Source organism: Podarcis gaigeae (genome assembly GCF_964106915.1).
Source record: "Podarcis gaigeae genome assembly, chromosome: 12".
NCBI classification, from domain to species: domain Eukaryota; kingdom Metazoa; phylum Chordata; class Lepidosauria; order Squamata; family Lacertidae; genus Podarcis; species Podarcis gaigeae.
This window is the reverse complement of record NC_139688.1, coordinates 28,988,859-29,011,753: the sequence shown is the minus strand read 5'-3', so window position 1 is coordinate 29,011,753 and position 22,895 is coordinate 28,988,859. Positions and strand designations below refer to the sequence as shown.

At 40.7% G+C, this 22,895-nt stretch overlaps 1 protein-coding gene across 2 annotated transcripts in view; it reads left to right on the top strand.

Annotated features, from left to right (window-relative positions):
- SLC25A13 (solute carrier family 25 member 13) overlaps positions 1-22,895 on the top strand; it is a 110,205-nt gene that overhangs the window by 71,465 nt on the left and 15,845 nt on the right. For both annotated transcript variants that reach the window (XM_083705280.1, XM_083705279.1), the window contains 3 exons: positions 1,882-1,934; positions 2,779-2,859; positions 17,532-17,672. In XM_083705280.1, coding sequence (XP_083561406.1) covers positions 1,882-1,934; positions 2,779-2,859; positions 17,532-17,672 — 275 coding nt within the window. The remainder of the gene's footprint in view (positions 1-1,881; positions 1,935-2,778; positions 2,860-17,531; positions 17,673-22,895) is intronic.

The window sequence follows — 22,895 nt, the reverse complement described above, 5'->3', positions numbered from 1 at the left end:
CTTGGAAGCCTTAAATCCCCTTCAACCATTCACAAAAAAGAGGAGGGGGAGCACATGAGTCCAAGGTTGGCTGTGCTCTTGGAAGGACCAACCATGCTTTGTCATTCTGCCTGAATCTGGCATACATCTAATGGACTGAGGTTGCCTTGGTTTCACACTTAAAATACTAAGGAAGTAAGCAGGAGTAATCATCATAGCCTGCATCTGTGGGATGGGGGCTTAAATACACATAATAGGCACAATCCAAAGATGTTGCAAATGCTAAAATCCCATTAAAACCAACAGGTTTTAAGTACTCCAGACTCTACTGGAGGTACAGAGCTATTTTGATTCCCACAATCACAATCACTGAGCAGGGAGACTGTAAATGCAAGAGGAAATACAGTACTTTTTTTTTTAGTAGCTTTCCAGCAACTCTGAGCTTGAAAGAAAACCAGACTTAGTGCCTTCTCAAATAGCAGGCAAAAGTAGTTGCGGCAAAATTGGTTTGCTCCAAAATCAAGCATAAACAGAAATCTCGAAAAGCTGATGCAAAAAGGAGCAAAGTGGTGGAATAACCATAATGCCTCTTTATTCTCTCATCTGCCTTGAGAAACGCCTCTTGAAGTTTGTTCAGAAATACTGAGCTGGTTTTTTTTACTCAAACATGAAAATATGTATAATTGTAAATTTTTGTTGTGTTGACTTTCTCAGAAATAGTTGCTTAAGCAAATGGCAAATAACCCTAAAACATTTGTAAAATTAAGCTCCTCCTCTCTTTTTTTCCGTTTTGCAAAGAACATTTTATGCAGCACTTGGCTTTCCATCCTTTCTTCAAGATTGCCCAACAATCCGTAGCAGAAATTCAGCATTCAACGAAAGACTTACAGCTACCTGCTTGTTTATCATAGCGCTTGTAACTTTTAAAAAGCAAATATTTTGTGTATGGCTAGGTAAATAACCTGAGCTTAAATTTTAAATAGCAAATCGTTTGGCCAGGGCAAACCATTATGTGAACTTAAAATCAGCCACAAAGAACACAGGAATATGCTTTATCCTGAGCAGACCATTACTCTGTGTAGCTGAATATGTCTCTGCATGAGTGCCTGGGGCTCGCTAAAGCTTTGAGCCAAGGTCTTCCCCAGCCAGGCTTGCTACCTGCTAACTGGAAATTTCAAGGATTGAACTGGGACCTTTTGCATGCAAACCATGTGCTTGACCACTGAGCTGTAGCTGCAAAATAACTTTGACGTGGCTTGGCTTTCTTTCTTTCTCGTTGGCTATTTCCTTATGGCTGCGGATCTTGTTGCTGGTGATAACTGAAGCACTTGGGAGTGTTCAAGTCATTTCTCTCACACACTATTTCCACAACCTTTTCTTGAAACCCTACAAGATTCATAAGGGAATCTATGGAACAGGTGAAATGTTCAGCTGCTTTCATCTGATGGGCTTTTTGGTCTTGTCTCTTAAGACACTGTGATGAAGAAGCTGTGTACCATCTTTGCCAACCCCAGACTGGCAGTGCATGCGTACAGACGAGACTCTAGGTTTCTGAAGGTACAGCAACAAGCTAATGCATTGCTTCTGAATGAGCCCAAGGGAAATCTGTAAAGGGCAGGTTTCTGAATTGTGCTTCACCATTTACTCTGAATTCTAAGTCATTATAATGGAGATATATGGTGGTGGTTGAATAGCCGCAGTTCCGAACCATGATAATTTTCGTTTATGTGGTTACAAAAAATCATAATGACGTGTCTAGATGCTCCTGTTGAACATAAGAGTAGAAAATTGCCCTAAAAATGGCCCTCCCTCTTTTTAGGTGGCAAACTTTGCATAGCTGTTTATTTGCCAACTTAATGATACATTCCATAATATGTATTTTTCCTCCTTTTATATTTACAGGTCTTTTGCCACAATTATTGGGAGTAGCCCCAGAAAAGGCCATAAAACTTACTGTAAGTACAATGCAAAAACCTTTATCGTATATAATCTCTCATTTTTGTATCTTTGAATTTCCCAGTGAGAAAACTTAGGGGGTTGTTTGCTTAAAGCCTGCATAAGTGCATACCTTCCTTTGATAAAGTTATACTTGCAGAATGCAGTCTGTGTTCATATCTTGCCTCTGGGCGCTGCAGGTTGCACGGAGTGTGTTTCTGTGTGTTTTGGATGAGAGTCTAGCTAAAGCCCATCATCTAACAGCCTCATTTGAAATGTTCGGCTCAGTAGCAGCCCCCTTCATCTTCATTGCCTTGTACTTTAATATAAATAACTATGACATAGAGTGAAAACCTTGTAGAAAAAAAAGAAGTCCTGTTCATAAATTTTCACGTTCCTTACATTACTTATTTCCTGCAGTGCTTAAAACTTGAAAAGCAACTAAGAAATCCATAAATACCAAATAAGGATACTTTTAATTTTAGTCTGAAATCTTGTACGCACTATCTTCTTTTTGAGTAAACTCAAAAATCATTGAAATGATAATTGAAATCATTACAGCTTATTTTCAAGATCAGGCTCCCACACAGTGGAACATATTTGAAGAAATATTCAAAAATATTTAAGACTAATGCTTAAACTAAGCTATTTTTTAAATAGATGAATATACCTGCTGATATGTAAACTGTCCTGCTGTGCTGTAAATCTGATTTAAATGAAGCAGTCCTCTCTCTTTTTTCTAAGTATACATACGATATTGATGAAAGCCATAGAATTCATACTTATGAAAATTGGTATTCTTTTGTTAAAAAAATAATGGGACATGTTTTCTTCCTTCATTTGACTGAAATTTTGTTTTCCAAGGTAAACGATTTTATAAGAGACAAATTTATGGCGAGAGACGGTTCTGTTCCTTTTGCAGCAGAAATTGTCGCTGGTGGCTGTGTAAGTATCTTCTTTATGTTTGTTTTATCTGAGATGCATTTATTAGGAACAGAACCACAAAGATTAAGCCTTTAAGCTTGCAAGCCTATTGGTTCCTTCCTTAAGTAGTCAATTGAAGGTGGCTCTTAAATGGTAACAGGTTGAGCATTTTGAGTGCTTTTATTATTTAATTTAATGGTTTAATAATTTTTGTTGTAACAATAACAAAATTAATAGTAGTTGCAGTAGTAATAGCTTGGTATTTTAAAGGTTCCCCTTTGCTAAAGTTACATACAATGTTGCTATATTTGTTATTATTACTCTTGTAATTATCTTGGCATTTTAAAAGTGCACTTGGTAAAATGATAGACTTGATTACATACGATGTAATACAATACAATGTTGTTGTTGCAATATTGGCAAGTTTAATTGCTTGCTTGCAAACACTTATAGGCTTGCTTAAATACAATGTGTATTTGAAAGTTGGCTCGACTCACAAATTCATCGTGGCACCTACTCTGCCTTATCCTTCTCGTCTTTATGCCCCTCTTGCCCACATTTCACTCGCTAATGTTCCCATTCAGGCCATAATACCGGCTCTGCAAAATGGCAAAAACGATTCGCGCTTGCTTGTTGCCATAGTGTTGTTAGGCTTTGTGATATTAACTGAGTGCCTCGTGCGTTCCCAAATGTATGCCGTATATAAAAGGCGTTCTGTTTTGCAGTCCGTTTTGCCTTCCTGGGGTGGTATCTTGCTGAACGACCTGTGTTCCATTCTCTTTAAGTGACAATATCCCCGCTGCTTAGTTTTGCAACATCGGTTTATATAATTATAACCAGCGCTCTATCGAGGAGTATTGATTTTATTCAAGCAATTAAAATAAATCCTTTGTACATGAAATGAACTCTTGTTCAAAGATGAGTGCCATTTTGAAGACAGAGAAGGCTGTTCATTTAAACTGGCTTTGATCATCGGGGCAGGGCAGGGCTGGTGGCGTTCCAAGCTGACTGGTAAATTTCTTGCTGTCATAAGAAGGATGAGGTCACTCTCTAAAGCAATTTATATCTCTGCTGAAAAGAACGTGGAAGCACAAAACGGATCACAGCAAACAGTACCGTAATATCAGGAGAAGAAGAGACTCGTGCAGCTGTGCCTAGAGAAAGCGGTGTATGTTCTTCAGTGCAGTGCAGGCGGTGAAGCTTTAGCTTTGCACAATTCTCCTAAGGGTGGGGGCGATGTCTGCCTGTTCTTTTTGATCAGTGACCTGTCACACAGTGCCAAGTAGGCTCCCCTGTTCTGTAACTGAAGGAGCGTTCAAGGAGCATTTTTCTTTTTTTAAAAAAAGGAAAGACCGTGGACCTTTTTTTGTTCGGAGGCACAAAATGCACAGTGATAAAACTTTAAATGAAATAAAATATTTGGGGATGCAGAAGAAAGATTTCCAAATGACCAAAAGCCCAATAGCAGACAGACAAATTATTATTATTATTCATTTTTATAGCACCATTTATGGCTAATTTACGTTTGTGCAGCTGATTGATTTTCCTAATTAATTCTAAATAATGGATACTTTTTAAAAAACACTTAAGAAAATAAAGTAATGACACAGGTATCTATTTAGTACCTTCTTATGGTTCAGTCATGTTCTGAAAGAGGACCGTTTCATAGCCGTATTTTCAAAAAAAAAGTGCTGTGTATGCTGGATCTTTCAGCCGGCACCCAGACTCTAAAATTAATTATGTGATTCTGCATAATTTCCTGGCAGTCAGTGTTTGGTGGCAAACAGCCCAGGGCTTTCTTTGAATTGAAGTGTTTAACTAGAGGGCAGACAACAGTGCCAGGTAGGTAGGATGAGACTTGTGTTGTCTCTTTATGGGTGGCCTTGTTTTGTTTATGTTCCAGTAGGTCTTTCAAAGTTGGCAGCATGGATAGAGATGGTAATTCCTCCATATTCATTTCATTTCATACTTATTTTTAAATCTTGTATCCTACCCTTCGTCCATAGGTCCCGGTTGTATTGTCTTTCTCTCTATATTGTCTTTCTCTCTTGTTTTCCCTCATTCTTCTAAACACAGGCTTAACAAACCGGCAACAAAATGTTGAAGTGTGTGTGTGTGAAGTCTTTCTGTTCCATGTGTTAATCAGCTGTGCTCCCTTCCCTTCCCACCCCCCTTTCAATGTTCCATTTTTTCCTTCAACAGGAAGCAAGGGTGTTCTGTGGCCAGTCCTTCTTGGGGTTAGTTTCCTCTGGAGGTGTTTTTGTACTTCTGCAGACCTCAGGGCTCTCTCTCAAGTCTGCTGATACTTCCCCCTTGGGGTGGATTGTGCTGTTTCAGCTACATAAGCAACAGCACTCACACCTGAACATCAGAAATAAAGCTACTCGTTGACTGTGGTTAGTCTAGACCTAGGCCAGTGGATGATTAATTTTGAAAGCCTTACCGCAGAGCTACGCAATAGGTATACAGTAGTTCTGCTGCTGTTGTTGTTGTTTTACACGGTGCAGCTGCTGAGGCTACAGTTTGAAGGAAAAGAGGGGCTTCTTAATCCTTTTTCAGATGAAAACTGCCCCTTTTATACCCTCCGTCGTGGAAAGATACAGTTGCCGCTTCTTTTTCCCTCATGGGTGAGAAAAGCACTTGGTGGAGGAAAGGTGAAGAATGTCTTTCCACAGGAAAAAAAGAAGCTTCTGTTTCCCTGCTCATGCTGCCCCCTTTTTAGATTTCTGCCTCATGAAAAAGAAAAGATTCCACGAAAGACTCACAGACTCTAGGTTGCAAGTTCTGTCCTTCATTTTGACTTTTGCTGATTTTTACGCCAGTGAGATGGATTCATCCTAGGGAGAGGGAAGGAAGCAGCAATACGAAGTGCAGTGCTGTCTTGGTGACTCCCTCCAGGCCTTCCAGTACACAAGCCCCCAAAATTATTGAGTCTGGGATAATCATGAAGTCACCTGTTGAAGCATAACACAGGCAGGAGATAGGTGGAAGCATACACTGGCTCTATTGTCCTCTGTTCAACAGGACAGCAGATTTCCATTTCAATATTCACTTGTCATATCTGCTCAGCAGTAGCTTGATTTGCAGTGCAGCCTGAGGCATGTCTGCTTACAAGTGCAACCCACTGATTTCAATGGGACTTAAGCCACAGCTCAGTGCATGTAGGACTGCTGCCTTAATGAGGGTTTTGTTTTGTCCTTAGCTTCCATTGTAATAAAGGTTTAGGGGTTTGTTTGCTTTTTATAAAGGTAAACTGATTCCAGCTAAGGAGTTGTTGTATGCCGCGTTGGGTTTTTTTCTAAAACGAGAGACGGCGACAATCGAGAATAGGAACAAGTGTTTTGAGCGGCTCAACAGGTACATTGTCCTTCTGGAATTTGGTTTGGTGTCACATGCAAAGTTGCGCTTTGCTGTTTGCGCTGCAGTTGACATTCCTTGACTTTTGAGTCACTGGGGAGCTCACCTTGCAGAATGATTAGTGAGAATTAGTACACATGGTTGACTTTTGCACTTGCGACCCACAAAGCTGCTTGTCTCGATGGAAAAAGCCGCCTTCGGTTGCAGTGAACTTATTTTCTTCGCTAGGGAAAATAAGAGGTTTTTGTTTCATGACCCCACGGTACTTAATACAGTTGACAGCCCAATTCCATCTTCTCATTAAGGAGACAAAAGGTATCTTGGAAGGTTATTTTGATATCGGAAGTAGCGTAAGGAGGATTGATGTGCAAATTGCCCTGTTTAGTCACATCTCGAAATGTTTCATCTGTAAGGTCATTTGGAGAAGGCGGGGGGGGGACACTTGTGCATTGTTAGTATGATAAGTTGCAAAGTGCTTGATGGCATGCTCTTTGCTCTGATAGCTTGATCCACAGTTTACAAAAGTCTTGTGGAACTTTGAGCATAATTGCAATGCACCCAGCCCTTTGCTTGAAGGGCTCTTTAGCTCACCTAAACATGGCATGGGTTCAGACTGTGATCTGGATACACACTGAGCCTGCGTGGCGTAGTGGTTAGGGTGTTGAACTAGGACCTGTGAGACCAGGGTTCAAATCCCCACTCAGCCATGGAGCTCACGGGGTGACCTTGGGCCAGACACTACTTTCAGCATAGCAGAGTTGTTGTGAGAATAATATGAGGGGAAGAGTGTATGCCACTTTTGGGGCTGCTTGGAGGAAAAGTAAATTTAATGATAATATAAATAGTGTTTTTCATTTTAATTCCTCAGACATAATTCCTTTTCACAGCAGATTACAATATCATTTGATGTCTTTGGAGAGAAGCATTGTAGCTGGTTAAATAATAACCTGTTAAGAAAACACAGTGGCATTTAAGAAACGCCAAACTTGTGCTGACTCTAATGGCATGTGTGGAAAGGATGCAAATAATCAAAGCAAATAGTTCTGAAAGTACACAAACAAGCTTGTCACTGAAGTTTTTGTTAACAATAGGAGGAGCCAATAAAGCAGAAGGGCTAAATAGAAACAGTTTGTGCACTTCTGCTATGCTGTCGAAATTCTAACAGAGCACTTGCTTAAAAACCAGTGGCACAATATTCTGGATGAAAGCAGAATTGTGCTGTAAAGCACTGTAACTAGGCATTTATCCTGGACTTGTCATGCCCTGTTCACTTACATTTTATGGGGCATCCGCACAATGTCCCTGTCCCTGTGCTTATTGCATCTTTTTTTCTTATTGCAGAAAGCCTGGGGGCTTTTAAGAAGTAAAGGTAGTGCAGCCTCCGCTGGTGTAGATGTTAGCAGTGATGCATCAGGCAAGTTAGCTTATCACGGCTCAGCACACTTTCGCTTTAACATATAGGCACCATATTATAATCCTGTTGATTTTTTAAAAATTGAATTTCCTGGGTACTCCTGTTTAAATATGGAACTTTAAGCAAAATAGTCCTTAAGTGAAAGGATGTTTAGCAATTTGCCATTATAAAGCTGATTTAAAAACAAAGAGAAATAGTTAAGGCTTTCTGGGAAATGATCTATAATGAACTGAAAAAGGTATTTAAGTATACCTTTCTTAAGAAACCGGAGGCCTTTCTTTTGGGCATTGTTGGCCAGATGGTGTTAAAGAAGGATAGAACCTTTTTCATGTATGCAACAACAGCAGCAAGAATACTCATCGCAAAGTACTGGAAGACACAAGATTTGCCCACCTTGGAAGAATGGCAGATGCAACTGATAGACTACATGGAATTGGCAGAAATGACTGGCAGAATCCGAGACTTGGGAGAAGAACAAACAGAAGAAGATTGGATGAAATTTAAAGATTATCTGCAAAAACATTGTAAACTATTTGAATGTTAAAACGATGCAGGATATATAGTGCGGCATTAGTGACAAAGTTGAAAGGAACGTGCAAAGATGTTTTATAAGTAACAAGTAAAGAAACATAGCAAAATTAATCAATGATGGGGGATTAGAAGATAAGTGGTTAATAGTGGCAATGGTTAATTTAAAAGAAATTAAGTAACATTAAAATTAGTCAAAATAATGGAAGAGTTTGCTGAAACTAATTTGGAAATGGGAATACAGAAAAGGGAGGTGTGAGGAAGTCGGGAAAGTAAGGTACATGAAATTAAAAACAAAGAGAAATAAAGCCCTTTTTCATTCACCACTGTTTTAGGAACACTTTTTCTTCCTAATTAAACACTGCCACTCTAAACTTCCAACCCAAAGCAAATATTAAAACACTTCATTTTTTGACATTTCAGGGATTGTAGTGGTCAATCGTGCTCAAATGAGAAGGTGTTTAGTGCCATATAAATGCTCTCTCTCTTTTTAACAGTCTCAACTGTTCTCTCCCCGCTTCCCTCTCTTATTTCACTGCTCAGGAGAAATGGACCTTCGCTGCTCATACCAGCTATGCCATGCCTACTGGTGGCAATAGAACATAGGAAGAACATATAGACATTGCAACATCCTTAATAGTAAATTTTCATTTCGTTTGTGCCTTAACCATGGAAGAATGATTTATTTGTATGTCCCACTTGTCTGGGAGTAGCCCTGAGGGGATACAGTATTGGTTTCTTATTTTCTAAATTTGAGCAGCTGCCTACTTAAAAATCTTGCAGCAAGAAACATCTTCCATCTCTCTCTTAGTGAATCTTAAACGTAACTGTATCGTAGGGTTTGCATGTATGCTGGCAAAATGTATGCACCCTCAGATACTTCTGGAATCTGTGCCACCCCAGGGAGTGGTTTTTGCAAGGATTTGAACTGGGTAACCTTGTTAGAAGCATCTGTGTTTGGCACAAGGGATAAATAGCAAGAATGCTTAATGCATATTTTTTTTGCTTTTGTTTCCCAGTGAAGAGTGTTTGATCCAGTTGGTGTAAAGTGTACTTTGGATATTGTTTCAGATCATTGCAAAACACGTGAGGATTGCAGCTTTTGTGATCCCGGTGGTTTTAAAAAAAAATTTAATTTAATTTCGGGAATATGTGTTACTGTTGTGTGAAGAAAAATGAAAATGTTTGCAGTAAGCAAAGACCTTCTTCTGATTAAGTCATTTTATTTGGCAGAAGTCTGCATTATGGATAAAATAAAACACTGTACTTTATTCCAGGAGGGGAAAAGATACTTGTGGTGGAGGGTGTGTGTGTACAGTATTTAGGAAAGAAGTTGTTCCTCTTCTGTGTTTGGAAAAAAATAGATTCTTGTTCTGGGGTAGGGGAGAGATTTGGACCTCTCTAGGGAAGGGGAATTATCTGTAGTATAGCATATAGGAATATGCTGATACTCCATATGGAATATTGGCTTAGATAGCTAGATCCATTTCTGAGGTATAATTTGAGCAGCCTCAAGCACCTAGAATTTTGTTTTCACTGAGTAATTCATTCTCCTGAATTGATATGGGATACAACACTGGTATCAACTGAAGTCTGTTATGTAGGGATGAGAGTGGTAATTTCTGGCAGGATTGAAGTTGCTTATGTGAGCCCATTTTTACCTTTGGACTACATTTTTTTTAAAGTGTTATTTCCTCTGTTGCCCTTTCTTTCTTTAAAAAAAGTTAAGCATCTTTTCATTTTAAGAAAAAAAAGAGAAGGCGCTGCTTTGAAAAATAATTACTTCAAGCTTCTTTGCTGTCTGTTCATTATGAACTATTAGTTTTCAAATTTAATGTAATTTATAGCGTTGCTTGGGTTTTCTCCAATTAGTGTGCTCTTCTATCACCACGTTCAAATGCAATCCAAGGTTTTTACTTTCACTAGAATACATTTTTTTATTTAAAAAAGATCCCTAACTCCCCACCCCACACCCCTGTTCTTTCAGAAAATTAAAAGGGATACAGTCCCATGTGGTATTCTAACAGATAGAGAATCTATCAGGAATTCATGTTTTTCTGCTGTTTAACCTTTTATGGAGCTGAGCGGGTCATTCCCTCTATCCCGCCAGTCAGGCTATGCTTAACCAGTCCATACAAGTAGGTATTGCCACAAGATCTATGGCAGCGAGTAAGACTGCAACGGAAGATGTTTGTTGATCTGTTATAATTGTCCCATCTTACCATTTGCCTAGGAAAAAATTGCTTGGTGAGTTGTTAACTTCGGAGCAGGAGTACAGATGATAATTGATAAGGTTTACATTCTCACTTTTCAAACATAAAGCATTCCTTACATTACAGGTGGCCTGGAAAGTAGTGACCATTTTATGGACCCTCACCTGGGTAGTTGTCAAGCTTGACAATTTGTACTAGAATGTGTTATTATTTAATATTGCATTTCATGGCATGCCGTCGCCGTTGTGTTAATGTTTGTTTGCTCCAAGTGATTGAAATCTTATTGCTGGACCACTAAAAAGAACTGAATTAAGAAGAGAGAAATAGTTATGAATATTTTTTTTTTTTAAAGGTTACTACAGTCTGCAAATGTGCAAATAAAGGCAAAGGGGTGGTATCATAGATTTAATTCAGCTACCAGACCTTAAGACATGGAAGGTCTGTAAATCATTAAATGTTACTACTTCTACTACTTGCAGTCAAAATAGACACATACTAGAGGCAGAGCCAAATGTTAACATATTTGACAAACCTGTGACTTAATTGCTTTTATAACATCAATCAAATAGGCTCCACTTTGATTTCTTGGCTCAGCTTCTGAAGAACGGCTATAGCTAATAAAGTGAAAAATATCAAGTCTTCTGTTTTTATAGCACAGAACTGGTCAGAGCTTGTAAATAAACTATATTTTTCCTACTTAGACATGCCGTTAGAAAATTAGAATGAGGAAATCTTAAATTTTTTCGTCTTTTTCCTCACTAAATTAAATCTATGCCATGTTAGTAGAAATATTACTGTTTCATATTGTTTAATTCCATGGTTTCGTACAGCTTACCTTACCAGCTATTTTTTTTTTTTAAAGAAATCTTCAGCATTTTGTAAGATAAAAATATACTGCCGAAGTCCTTAAGTTGTGTGTTCATATTGTGCTGGGCTGATAAATCCCATTTTGTTTTTTAAATAAGAGGGGAGCATTCCTCGTTTTAAAAAAAAAACCACCGCTTTTCTAGTAATTTCAAAATGCAAGAAGTATGTCGTCACACTGGTTTTCTGCTTATTAAGATTTGAGTAGCAGAAAAGCAGAGAGAAGTGAGATGAGCTGATACCCGGTCGGGACTCTATTTTCTTCAGGTGTTAGGGGGATCATCATCATCATCATTTATTTATTTCCTACACCTTTTCTTCAGAAGTGGGATTCAAGGCATCTCACAAAAATGAAAACTAACATGGTTAAAACACAGAAAGCTTAAAAAAAGATGTTAAAAACTAATTAAAGTATAACATAATTAAAATGAAATAAAAACAGATCAAATCTAGTAAACAATCTAGTAAAAAAACCAACCCCAGTCAGTTGTTCCCCAAAGCCCACCACCATAAAATAGTCTTTACCTGCTGGTAGGACAACAAGGAGGGACCCGGGTGGCACTATGGGTTAAACCACAGAGCCTAGGGTAGAAGGTCAGCGGTTCAAATCCCCGCGACGGGGTAAGCTCCCATTGCTTGGTCCCTGCTCCTGCCAACCTAGCAGTTCAAAAGCACGAAGTGCAGGTAGATAAATAGGGACCGCTCCAGCGGGAACGTAAACGGCGTTTCTGTGCGCTGCTCTGGTTCGCCAGAAGCGGCTTAGTCATGCTGGCCACATGACCCGGAAGCTGTACGCCAGCTCCCTCGGCCAGTAAAGCGAGATGAGTGCCGCAACCCCAGAGTAGGCCACAAATCGACCTGTCAGGGATCCCTTTACCTTTACCTAGGACAACAAGGAGGGAACCAGTCTAGCCTCTCTAGGAAGGAAGGCTCTCTAGGAATGCTTTGTCATTCAGAGGAGCCAAGATGGCTACAAGTTTCAGTGGACTAAAATGAGATCCCTGCCCTGCATGTACCACCCTGGTTAATAACTTTGTGAGTTGCCAACTTTGACCAATATTGTCATACTTTTTACTGAAGTCTGGTGCAGCTAGCTCTGTAGTTGCAGACAGAGGTCTGTAGCTCCTCCCTCAAAAACAGGGTAGCCGCGTGATCTGCTTTAAAGATGACAGTCCTCTGTTTGAAGACATCTTCTCTATCTGAAGGGCTTTCTGGACCACGTCTGGTTTAAAGAACCATGAAAAGAGAGCAGGGAGGGCCTTGTGGGTGCCTATCAAAAGTTTTCCACTAAGACAGCAGGCACACACAGGTCAACTGATCACTGCATCCCCTACTATTGTGAGATATATTGTATTTCTGCTTAAATAATACTTATTAAAGAATTAGCACATGTACTGGTTTTTTTTGGGGGGGGGTGCAAATACTTCTCTTATTCCTCACTCCCCATGCTTTAATGACAAATTTTCCCTATTTTGGCAGTGCATATGTGGCAATAACATTGTCAAGCAGGAAAATGTGTGGAGTGGAAAGGAGCAGCCAAAGTGATCGAAAGGCTGGATCTCCTAGTATTTGGAATTCCTTAGTGTAGAACAAAAGGCGACTAAGTAGGGGGCTTTTAAAAAACAGAATTATCCTCTTTGGGGACTCCAGATACTCCTGCCTTTCCATTCTTGGGAACAGAATGCAGGGTTCTTCCTAAATTCTTTTGATAGTCCATGCGACCTTGTTTTTTGAAAGATGTTCAGGTACAACCCTTTACTCACAAATTGGCTTTCTCCAGCATTCAAGCTGTTCCCTTTAACAAGTTCCCTTTAACAAGGCAAACGCAGCAGTTGCTTGCACTTAAATAAATGGTATTCTTCAAAACCTGAACTTCATTGTGTTTGCAACCAATTCATAGGGGGTCCCTTCCTTTCCAAGTCCAGAATTCTATGATTCTATGATTTGCAAAAGTTTGTCGTGTCCTCTCTGGAGTCTGAGGTGCAGGATATGGGAAGGGAAGAAGAAGCAGAAAGGGAGAAGAAGTTGCATTTATCATTTCATGCTTTCCTCTTAGTTCAGTTGCATGTAATGACCTGAGAGCTTCCTTCAACTTGTTTTTGAGTGGTGGGTCAAGCAAACAATCAAGTTTCTTTCCCTCCCAAATGGTAATTAAGGTGGTCAGCAGCATTGTGGTAACATTTCCCTCCCCCTCCTAAGTGACGGAATACTCTTCTTTCAGACAAAGGAGAAATATCCGATTCCCTACCCCCTCCCCATTTCTCCTGGGGAGTGCAGAGAAAATATGATAAAGAAAGAAAGAAAGAAAGAAAAAAGAAGAATGATAGACACGTGTGTACAAGGTTATACTGCCATCGAGAGGTGTCTAGTGATATTGTGGTTTTTGTGTTTTGTTTTGAAGTCAAGAGTTGTCACTGAAAAAGTGCAGAAACAAATTTCCATAAAAATACATATTAACCTACAGTAGAGAGTGGATGAGGCGACTTAGGGCTGTCGTGTTGTGTGGTCCTTGAGTGCTGAAACAATTCAACATTGATCCTCATCTTGCTGTTCCATAAAAGCGTTCCAGCAATATTTATTATTTTAAAAACAGAGTGATATTTTAACTTTAAGTGCTTTTTTGTTTTTACTTTTTTTTAATCGAATCCTTGCATATATAATGTAGTTTATGGGATGTCGCTGAGGTCTCTGAAGCAGCAATGTTTCTGCGCAGGAGGGCTTTAAATTCCTGCAGACTGCCATGACATAAACCCCTTTTCTTTTGTTTGTTTGCTTGCGAGTATAACATTCTGATCCCGCTGTTCCTCCAGAAGCTCCTTGGAAGCCTCACAGCAATCTGTGAGGTAGGTTAGGGCTGGCAGATCTTGGCTTGCCCTGGGCCACCTAGTAAGCTTCCTTGCTGAGTAGGGATTAGGTCCTGCACTCAGACCCAACATCCTGGCTCTGGGCTGGGGACCCTGCGACTCTTGACTTTAACTCAGGCAGCATGGCCAATAAGTAGGAATAGTGGGAGTCCCATAACACCTGGAGGTTCACAGTTGTGCAATTCCTGCTCTAACTACTGCACAGCACTGACAGAAGCAAATTTACCACCGTTGGTTAGGCTGTGGCATTCACACGCATATGCCTCCAGAGTGATTTTGGACCAGTGACTGTCCCTCAGCCTACCTCACAGGGTTGTTGTATAGTTTTTTTGGGGGGACCCATGTTGAACTCTTTGGAGGAAAGGTAGGATATAAAGGTAACAAACAAATAAACCTGCCAATGCATTGGTAGTACCATACTTCAGTGTGAAATTGTTGTGGAAGCCTTCCAAGACTACAGCCTACCCATGGTAGAATAAGAGAGGCTGAGTATATTTATAACTGTTTCCTCTTCACCATTACTGCGCATGTTGCTTTCGATAATTAAAAAAATACCTCCTCAGGCACCATCATGGTGCTTGGTCACAAACACATGAACAGAGTCAGTGCCACTGATGGAATGCCATGGGCTGACCTCAGCTAGGTGAAACTTAGTGATGGGGTGAACTCTGAAATTGCATATATTAAGCAAATGTGTTCAGATTTGATACTTTGCCACTGCCAGGCAAAACAATGAAACTTCGAAATATAAATAAATAAAGCCACAAGTTGCTTTAGCTTAGTCCCACTCGGAGTGGACCCATTGAAAGGAATGCCCCTTGACTTCATGGTGTCTGCGTGGAGTAAGACGTGTGTGAATACCACCCCATATCGATCATAGTATTATCGGAAGCTTCCTTATACTGAGTCAGAGCATTAAGTCCATCTAGCTCAGTATTGTCTACTCTGGCTGGCAGCAGCTCTGCAGGGCTTCAGACAGGGTTTGCTGCCAGCTGTGTCTGGGACCTTCTGTGTGCAAAGCAGGTGTAAACACCAGTTTACAGCTGGAAGAGTAGACAGGGGCTGGTCTTAACTCTCAGAAAAAGCTGTAACAAAGAGGTGTCTTTTTCCTTGTCACCAGAAGCACCCAGCAGTTTGTGGCTCCATTAAGATGATATACATTGCTAACCGGGGAATGGGTATATGGACAATACTAGCTCAGTATTGTTCACAGTCACTGGCAATGTCTCTCCAGGATTTCAAACAGACAAAACAGGGTGGGTTGGGGGCTTTTGCATGCAGAGTATACGATCCCCCACTAAGCATTCCCCTATCTGCACTTTCACTGTGGTAGGATTGCAGAGTTCCCAGACTTTTCATTGGAAAGGGGCCACAGTCCAGAGCTTTCGCGCAATTTGCTCTCCGTCTGGCATACTTAAGAGCCTCCATCATTTGTTTCATTATTTAAACGCAGCTTGCAAAGGATGCCACTTTCCAACAAGCTTGGTGGTATTTCACACGCCAAACCTGCATTTTAAAATAATGCAGATTTTCAAAGCCGCTTAGCAGCCCGTTTCTGAAAATTCGGGAGGAATATCATTCTCATCTTAATTATTTCAATATAGGCATGGTATCCACAGTTGCAGCTCATTAAAATAAATAGAAGGAAATGGCTAATCGCATATCAATTGTGGAAAATACTAGAGGAATGCCCAGGCTGGACTCAGAGTTGGGTTTTTGGCTGGAGATCAGAAACTAATGATTTGGCCTCTAATAACCCCGAGTAGTACCATTGATTTCAAAGGGCTTTAAGACTTAAACTGTCATCCTTGCCTTGTTAACATAATCCATCTGCGTCAGATTCCCTCCATGTGTTTTTGAGAAAATGCCTGCGAGGCCCCATGCGCTATGGGGATGGCACAGCAGAACAGATACAGTATACTTCTCAGCATTCTTCCCACACTAGCACATTTAATACAACATTGTCTGCTATCGTTGGCAAGCACAGCAGTGTAGCCCCGGGAGTGTGAGTGCAGGCAAAACCAGCGCAGGAAACCTCCAGAGGCACTTGCGTGTGACACAGGAGTTTCATCAGAGTCCAGCTCCCTCTGTTGCCCTTCTAGTTTTCTTCCCTCCGTGGCCTCTGGCCAAGAGTGGGCACAGGCAGGTAAACAATCCATCATCTTCTGCTTCCTCTCAATTACTCTGGGGGACATTTTGAAGAATGGCTTCGTGCCTTATATCCAGGCTCACCGCGACAGAGCTTGAGGATTTGCTACTGTGCAGGGATGCATTTGCAAGGAAAACCAAACCAAAAAAATACTGATCCACTGGGTCCAGGAGTCACACAAGCTCTGCAGCAACCCAGGGCACTCATCCTTTCCCCTTTTGTATACCAACCTCAGAGACTTGCTTTCCCCAGGTGTCCAGCCTGGAAATCACAGTTCAGGGGCTGAACTAACCTGATGCCTTACTTTCCCAGAGATGGCTGGGTTTGAGGGAGAAGAGGGTAGGCTGTTTTCTTTTTCTTCCAGGACGAGTGGTTTACATCCCAAATCTTCCAAGCTTTTTCTAGTTGTCATACGTAGGATTAGCTTTATTAGTGATGCACTTTTGTCTGCTTAAGTATTGTTGTTTTAACGGGCTGTTGGCAGTTCCTCATGACTAACTACGTTAAGCAAATGGCCACATCATTACCCAAGGTTTTTTTAAATAAAACAAATGAAAGTAAGCTACCAAGTTGTTAGAGAAACTCTTGGTTTCCTGCCTGAGTTCTAGTTCTATCTGGAGCGAGTTGAATAAAGTAGGACTGCCTTTTGCATAGAGAAAGGATGTTCACATCAGATTAGTAGCAACTGAGTAAGATGCCATTTGAGGATATACAAACTTTCAGTTCAGTAACTTTTTTAAAGCAGAGGAAATTAGTTGTTGTAAATACATATGTTCCACAGCACTTTCTGTACGGGAGCCAAAACAGGGAGAGAGAGAAAGATTCTGCCAGATTTCCTTCTTTAGTAGACTGTGATAGATGCTGCCAGGCAGATTTCATTTCTTCTATTTAGTTAATAATTCAGCCTTGAAATGTCTACGGCTAGCTTTACTCTACTCCTAGCCTTCCAGAATCATGGAACTAGATGTTACTGACTTCTTTTTAAGCAAAGCTGTACGGAGGTCACGTTACAGTGGCGTATGTTTATCTAAGGGTTGTTTAGCTCATTGTGTTTAACAGACCAGCAGCTTTCAATCCATAAATCAATTGCAATTAAAATGCATAATTAACATCAGTTCATTTTGCACTGCAGTTCAGAAAGCAATGTCGCTGTATCACCTCAATTCACCCCTATCCTTGTGAAGGCACCACTAAAGTACATGGAGACCCTGTGCCAGCAGCATTTGGAGAGTTCTTTCTTTCTGTACTTCACAGCGAGGACATGTTCACAGGGCCACTCATGTGTTTTCCTTTCCCCACTCCAGGCTGGAGCATCTCAAGTGATTTTCACAAACCCACTGGAAATTGTCAAGATCCGCTTGCAAGTGGCTGGAGAGATTACGACGGGTCCACGCGTTAGTGCCCTTACTGTACTGCGGGACCTGGGATTTTTTGGCCTCTACAAGGTAAATACATTTTGGTTGTCAGTGGAAGAGAATATGCTATTTAAACTGTTGTTTGAAACTCGTTCTTTTTGAGAGTTAGAAAGTGGCATATTTTTTAACAGTATCCAAAAACAAAGAAACGCCGGTGCCCAAAAATACAATGAAAGAAACCTCAGTCCCTGTAGCAAAAGCTGCTAAAGTTTGTTTGAGATTTCTGTCAGGCTCACGTGGCTTAAAGGTCTTAATTCTAGAGTACCTCAGGGCCCATCAGCACAGCAACTAGACCTTGAACGTCATCAAGCAATGTCCTCGTGTGTTTCTGCATTCTCCTGTTCCTTGGACTTAAGCCAATATACGTCTCAATTCTAAACACTGTTATTTAGAAGCAGTCACCTAGTCTCTGAGCAACACTATGTTGATCTGCTCTGGTGTCACAGTAGTCCTTTGTTAAATCTTTGCCAGGGAGCCCCGGCTGATGATGTCACCATTTCTGTGGCTGCCATTGGCTTAGCTGCTGTGATACCTTGGAAGTTCTGGCCAATCTGACCAAGCCAGGTTGCTGTGCAATTAGGGGAAATTAGGAAACTTTATCTTCTGGACTCCAAAGATTTATGTGTTGACCTTAGAAGCACACATGTACAATACTGTTGGGGAGGGGAGACTACAATACTAGTCTGTGAGAGCAGCAGAATGGGAGTGAGTTGAAGGCCCCTTCCCTCCAACCGCTTTACTGCTCCCAGTTGCCCCCCGCCAGCAAAAAAACAAAACAGTTCATGAAAAACATGTGAACTACTGTTGCATGCATTTGTGTGTTACTTCTTGCTTGATCCTGGAATTGTTCTTCAGTATTGTTTGATACCTTACAACTCATCCTAATAGCTACATTCTAGTTAAATGTTGTCCATATCCCCCCCCAAAAAAAGATATTTTTGTAGTTGCATGCTTTTCTTAGCCCTAGTGTGACATTAAAATTCTACCTATTGTTAAGGGGAATAAGGTTGTGTGTCTTATTTACATGGTGGGCCATGTCATAGAATCATAGAATGGTAGAGCTGGAAGGGACCCGAGGGTCATCTTGTCGAAACCCCTGCAATGCAGGAATCTTTAGCCCAGCATGGGGCTCGAACCCACCATGATGAAATTAAGAGTCTCATGCTCTCCATACTGAGCTATTTGCTTCCCTGTGTGGTGATGGTGAAACCACTCTGCCAATACAAGAGCTAGTGCCACAAGTGGATGCTTTCCCTCCCATTAGCGGTAAGTCAAGGAAACACTCACCCGTTCAAAAAAGTAGCTATAGCTACTGCTAATAAATTCCCCTTTGGCTTGCCACGTAAACACATCTGAGCAGAGTTAACAGTGGTTACATACCAGCTTTGTTGTATATGTGCATACTAAACATTTGGAAGCCTTTAAAAGAAGGAAGGAAGGAGATCTGAAGTGATTCCTTGTACATGTTGCTTCATTATTCAGTCACGCCTATCGGAATTGCTTGTTGCCACAATAGCGAGGGAATTTGCATGCATGAGCTGTCTATTTTGTGTCTTTTCAGACTGGAGAGCCCTACCAGAGCTGTCTTTACCTGGGGGTGCAAGGGTTGCGGGGCACCCCAGCGCCGAATTCTGGGGGTTGCCAAATGGGAATTAATGTGGGGTGTGCATTGACTTGTTAGCATTCTAGCTGTCTTATTGCAGTCTTTTCTATGGAATAATTTCCCTTGAATTTGCATTATGGCATTGCTTGGGCAGGGAGAGGCCGAAGGTATGGTCCAAAGCGGGGCGGGGAGCCTCAGGAGTGGGGAGTAGGGATCAAATTCCAGCCCCCAATCCTCTCTGTTCAGCCATCAATACTGTCTCCAGGCCACCATACCTGCTGTGGGTTCCATGACAGGAGAAAGGTGGAGTATAAATGTAAGAAAATAAATAATATAATAAGAAGGGAGGGGAATGTGTTAAATACTCCACATTCTCAAGGCTGTGACTTTTTTTAAAAAAAGGTAAAATCGTAGCTTTAATTATAAACAAATGCTTAACCATGAAGAAAACTCTTAAGTAGCTTACATATATTAAACTATGCATTCAAATTATTTGTTAAAGGTTTATAGTGAAAAACAATATTTTAAAAATTCAAAATAGAAATGAAACCAGAGCAGCTAAAAGCTGTATATTTCTCTGTGTAATTGTGCACCTTCATCAGCTTTTCGTATTTGTGCCAAAATAGATTTACAGGAAAGTAGATTACATTTAAACTGTTTGCAACTTTACCTTTTAATTGTTCTAGCCCCACCTGGGACCTTGGGGTGAAGGGTGGGTAAATTATTATTATTATAATTATTATTATTATTATTATTTCTTTTGTGACTCACTTCCAGATTATAATTCTTAGTTAGAATGTGTATCACAATGTTTGTAATACTTACCTCTTCTCATGGACAAAGTTTATTTGTTATAATACTGTATATTACCTCCTCTGCCCACTTTTAACCACCAACCTTTTAAAAAAATGCCATTTGAATTGCATTTGTTGTGATTTGAATTATATACCATGGAACAGAATGGCATGCATGCAGAAGTAAAATATAACTCCCTATTGTTAGTGTTATTATTTATTTTTAAAATTAATACATTAAGCACTTTCCAACATTTTTAGGATTTTTTGTTTAGTAATTTAACAAGAACATGTTTGTTAGCATGAAGGTTAACCTTTTAATTTATCATGTTATTTATGATAGGTGTTCCTGTTAGATGAATAGCTATTAGATGGGGTCACTTTTCCTGTTTTAACACCTTTTTATTCAGCTTTCTGAATAGCTTTGGTCCTTTGTACTTTCCTCCAATTATCCAAGTTATTTTAATTCATTTTAATTTTTTCTCAGAAACTTTAAAGCAAGCTCCGGTGGGGTAGCCGTGTTAGTCTGTTGCCGCGTAAAGGAGACTAATAAATTAGGTGCTGAGATGGACGAATAAATTGGTCTTAAAGTCTAATAAATTGTGTGTTTTGATAGACTGGAGCCCACTCTATCAAATGCATGAAGTGTAATCCTCAGTTGCAAGGTATCTAATCACAGGGGAGTAAAGGAAAAAATGGAGAAGCTGGAATTAAGTGGCAATTCAGTTAAAGCTTGAATGTATGGAAAATGGGTATGTGAGGAGATCACCAGGAGCTTCTGGAAGGGAGAGGGAACAGAGGAGCTTAGTTGGCTTCCTGACTCTGGTGTTATTGCAGTTTACTGGAACGGGAGGGATGAGGCAGCGGGGAGGTCAACACGGCATGTCTGCCCCGTTGGAGCCAATCCGGTGCTCCTGCCAGTGCGTTTGAACTGCACTTGACCTCCCCCACTTTCCTGCCCCTTTCCTTCCCAGTAAGCTACATGATGGTGCCAAGAGGTTAGGTAAGTGTCACTGCCCCTCCCCACTTTTGATGACAACACAGCGTATCTCAGCAATGCTGGGCAAATTAGCATCTGTAATGGGACAGGAAACCATTGTCTCCATTCAGGCCCAAATGAGTAGGATTGAACTTCTGTATACATTAAAATTCAACAGTTTTGTGCTGGAGCTTTCCCTGTCTAAAAGAAGCATCTTTGGGAGATTCTCAGTGGGAGCAGGTGGGAGCCCCTATTTGACCACTTTTTAGAGTTGGATGTGCCATCTCCTTGGAATTGAGGCAGCAAACCTGACATGAGCTGAGAAGATAATTTCAAAATACTTGTATTGTTCAGTAAAACTAGTTCAGTTACACATATCTGTGTATTCAGTGTTGTTAGCACTGTTATTTTGGTTTACGGAAGCAATATTTGCTCAAGTGCTTTGGACATAACGTAAAACTCTAAACTTGGAGCAACTCACCTTTCCATGCTGAGATGTCAGCCGAAGTCTCTCCAACTTTTCCCTGGGGCTTTGGAAGGCAGAGCAGGTGGGGGCTTCCAGGAAAGGTTTTTTTGGGGGGGGGGCGTGTTTGACGACGCTTGCTGCACTTCCGAATTGGAAGGGTTAAGTTGCCCGTGAAACCCAAGAGGAATGCTAACGGATCAAGAAATGACATGCTGCCTATTGTTTGTTGCTATAGGATCAAAATAACAATTATACATGCCAAATAAATTCTAAACCTGTAAGGTAGGAAAAGAGAGGATGGCGGTAAGTACAGGTGCCAGAAGCATTAAATAACCCTCTCAGACAAGGTGCAGTACTGTTGTCTTGAATTCTGCAAGGTCCCCCCAGTCTGGCATTTTTCCCCCTACACGAGACAATGTGCATTCACTGCAGGAGACTAGGTTAAGCCTGCGTCTCCCAGACCTTCTGGCTCCTTATGCCCAACCCTGACACAGAGGTGCCTTTGTGAGTATAATTACCCTCCCCTTGTAGTAGAAATAGTTTATTTAGATCCCCCCCTACTTTTTTTTTTTACCTCAGGTAAGGCTGGAATAAGCGAGAATTAGCATGTTAAAGAACCTGCCCCAGCTCTGACTTCTCTGAGTTGATTATCCGAACCTCCCGACAACCCATAGCTCTTTTTCCCTATTGGTTTGTTCTCTTAAGATACGATCCAGTATTAAAGGCCCGAGAGGCCCGAGAGAAAAGATGTGGCAGTGGGGAGTCAAATTAGCTGGCTGGTAAAAGAGGTTGGGGGAATGTCTTAATAAATAAACACCCAAAAAATGTCATGCCCGGCAGGGCTGTGTCTTGGTTGGCAGAATAAACTCAGGCAGATGATCATCATAATTTACCTGAGGACTAATATTAAAGCTGATTTCGGGGTTTCTACAGCATACACATCACTAAGGTACAGTGAGACTGGCGATCTGGAACATGCTTAAAAGTAGGAAGCAAGTTTCACTGAAAAACTATACGAGAACTTGCTTTGCAGCAAACTGTTTCCTTAGCATTTTCAGGATGCATTGGCCATTCTCCCTTAAAGCCTTCCTAATTGGCATTAGCTGGTTGCAGGTGATTAACTTGCAGTTAAATGAGGCCTGCCTGTAAACATGCTTTTCCCAGACTTTAAAACCGAGTTGGCGAGGGGAAACTTTAAACTGTTGAGATATTGGAAAGGAGCCAAAGGTGGTGGTTAATAAAGTGAATCTGAGTTTTGATCCAGCTTTGTTTACACATAGCTGAACAAAGCTTGACAGATATTTTCTGCCTTGAAAGCTGAAAGCATATTACCAGAGGGTCTTTTATATATATATAGAAGTATGCTATTTCCATCTCTGGAAAGAGATTACTGTAAAAGAGAGAAGAGAGT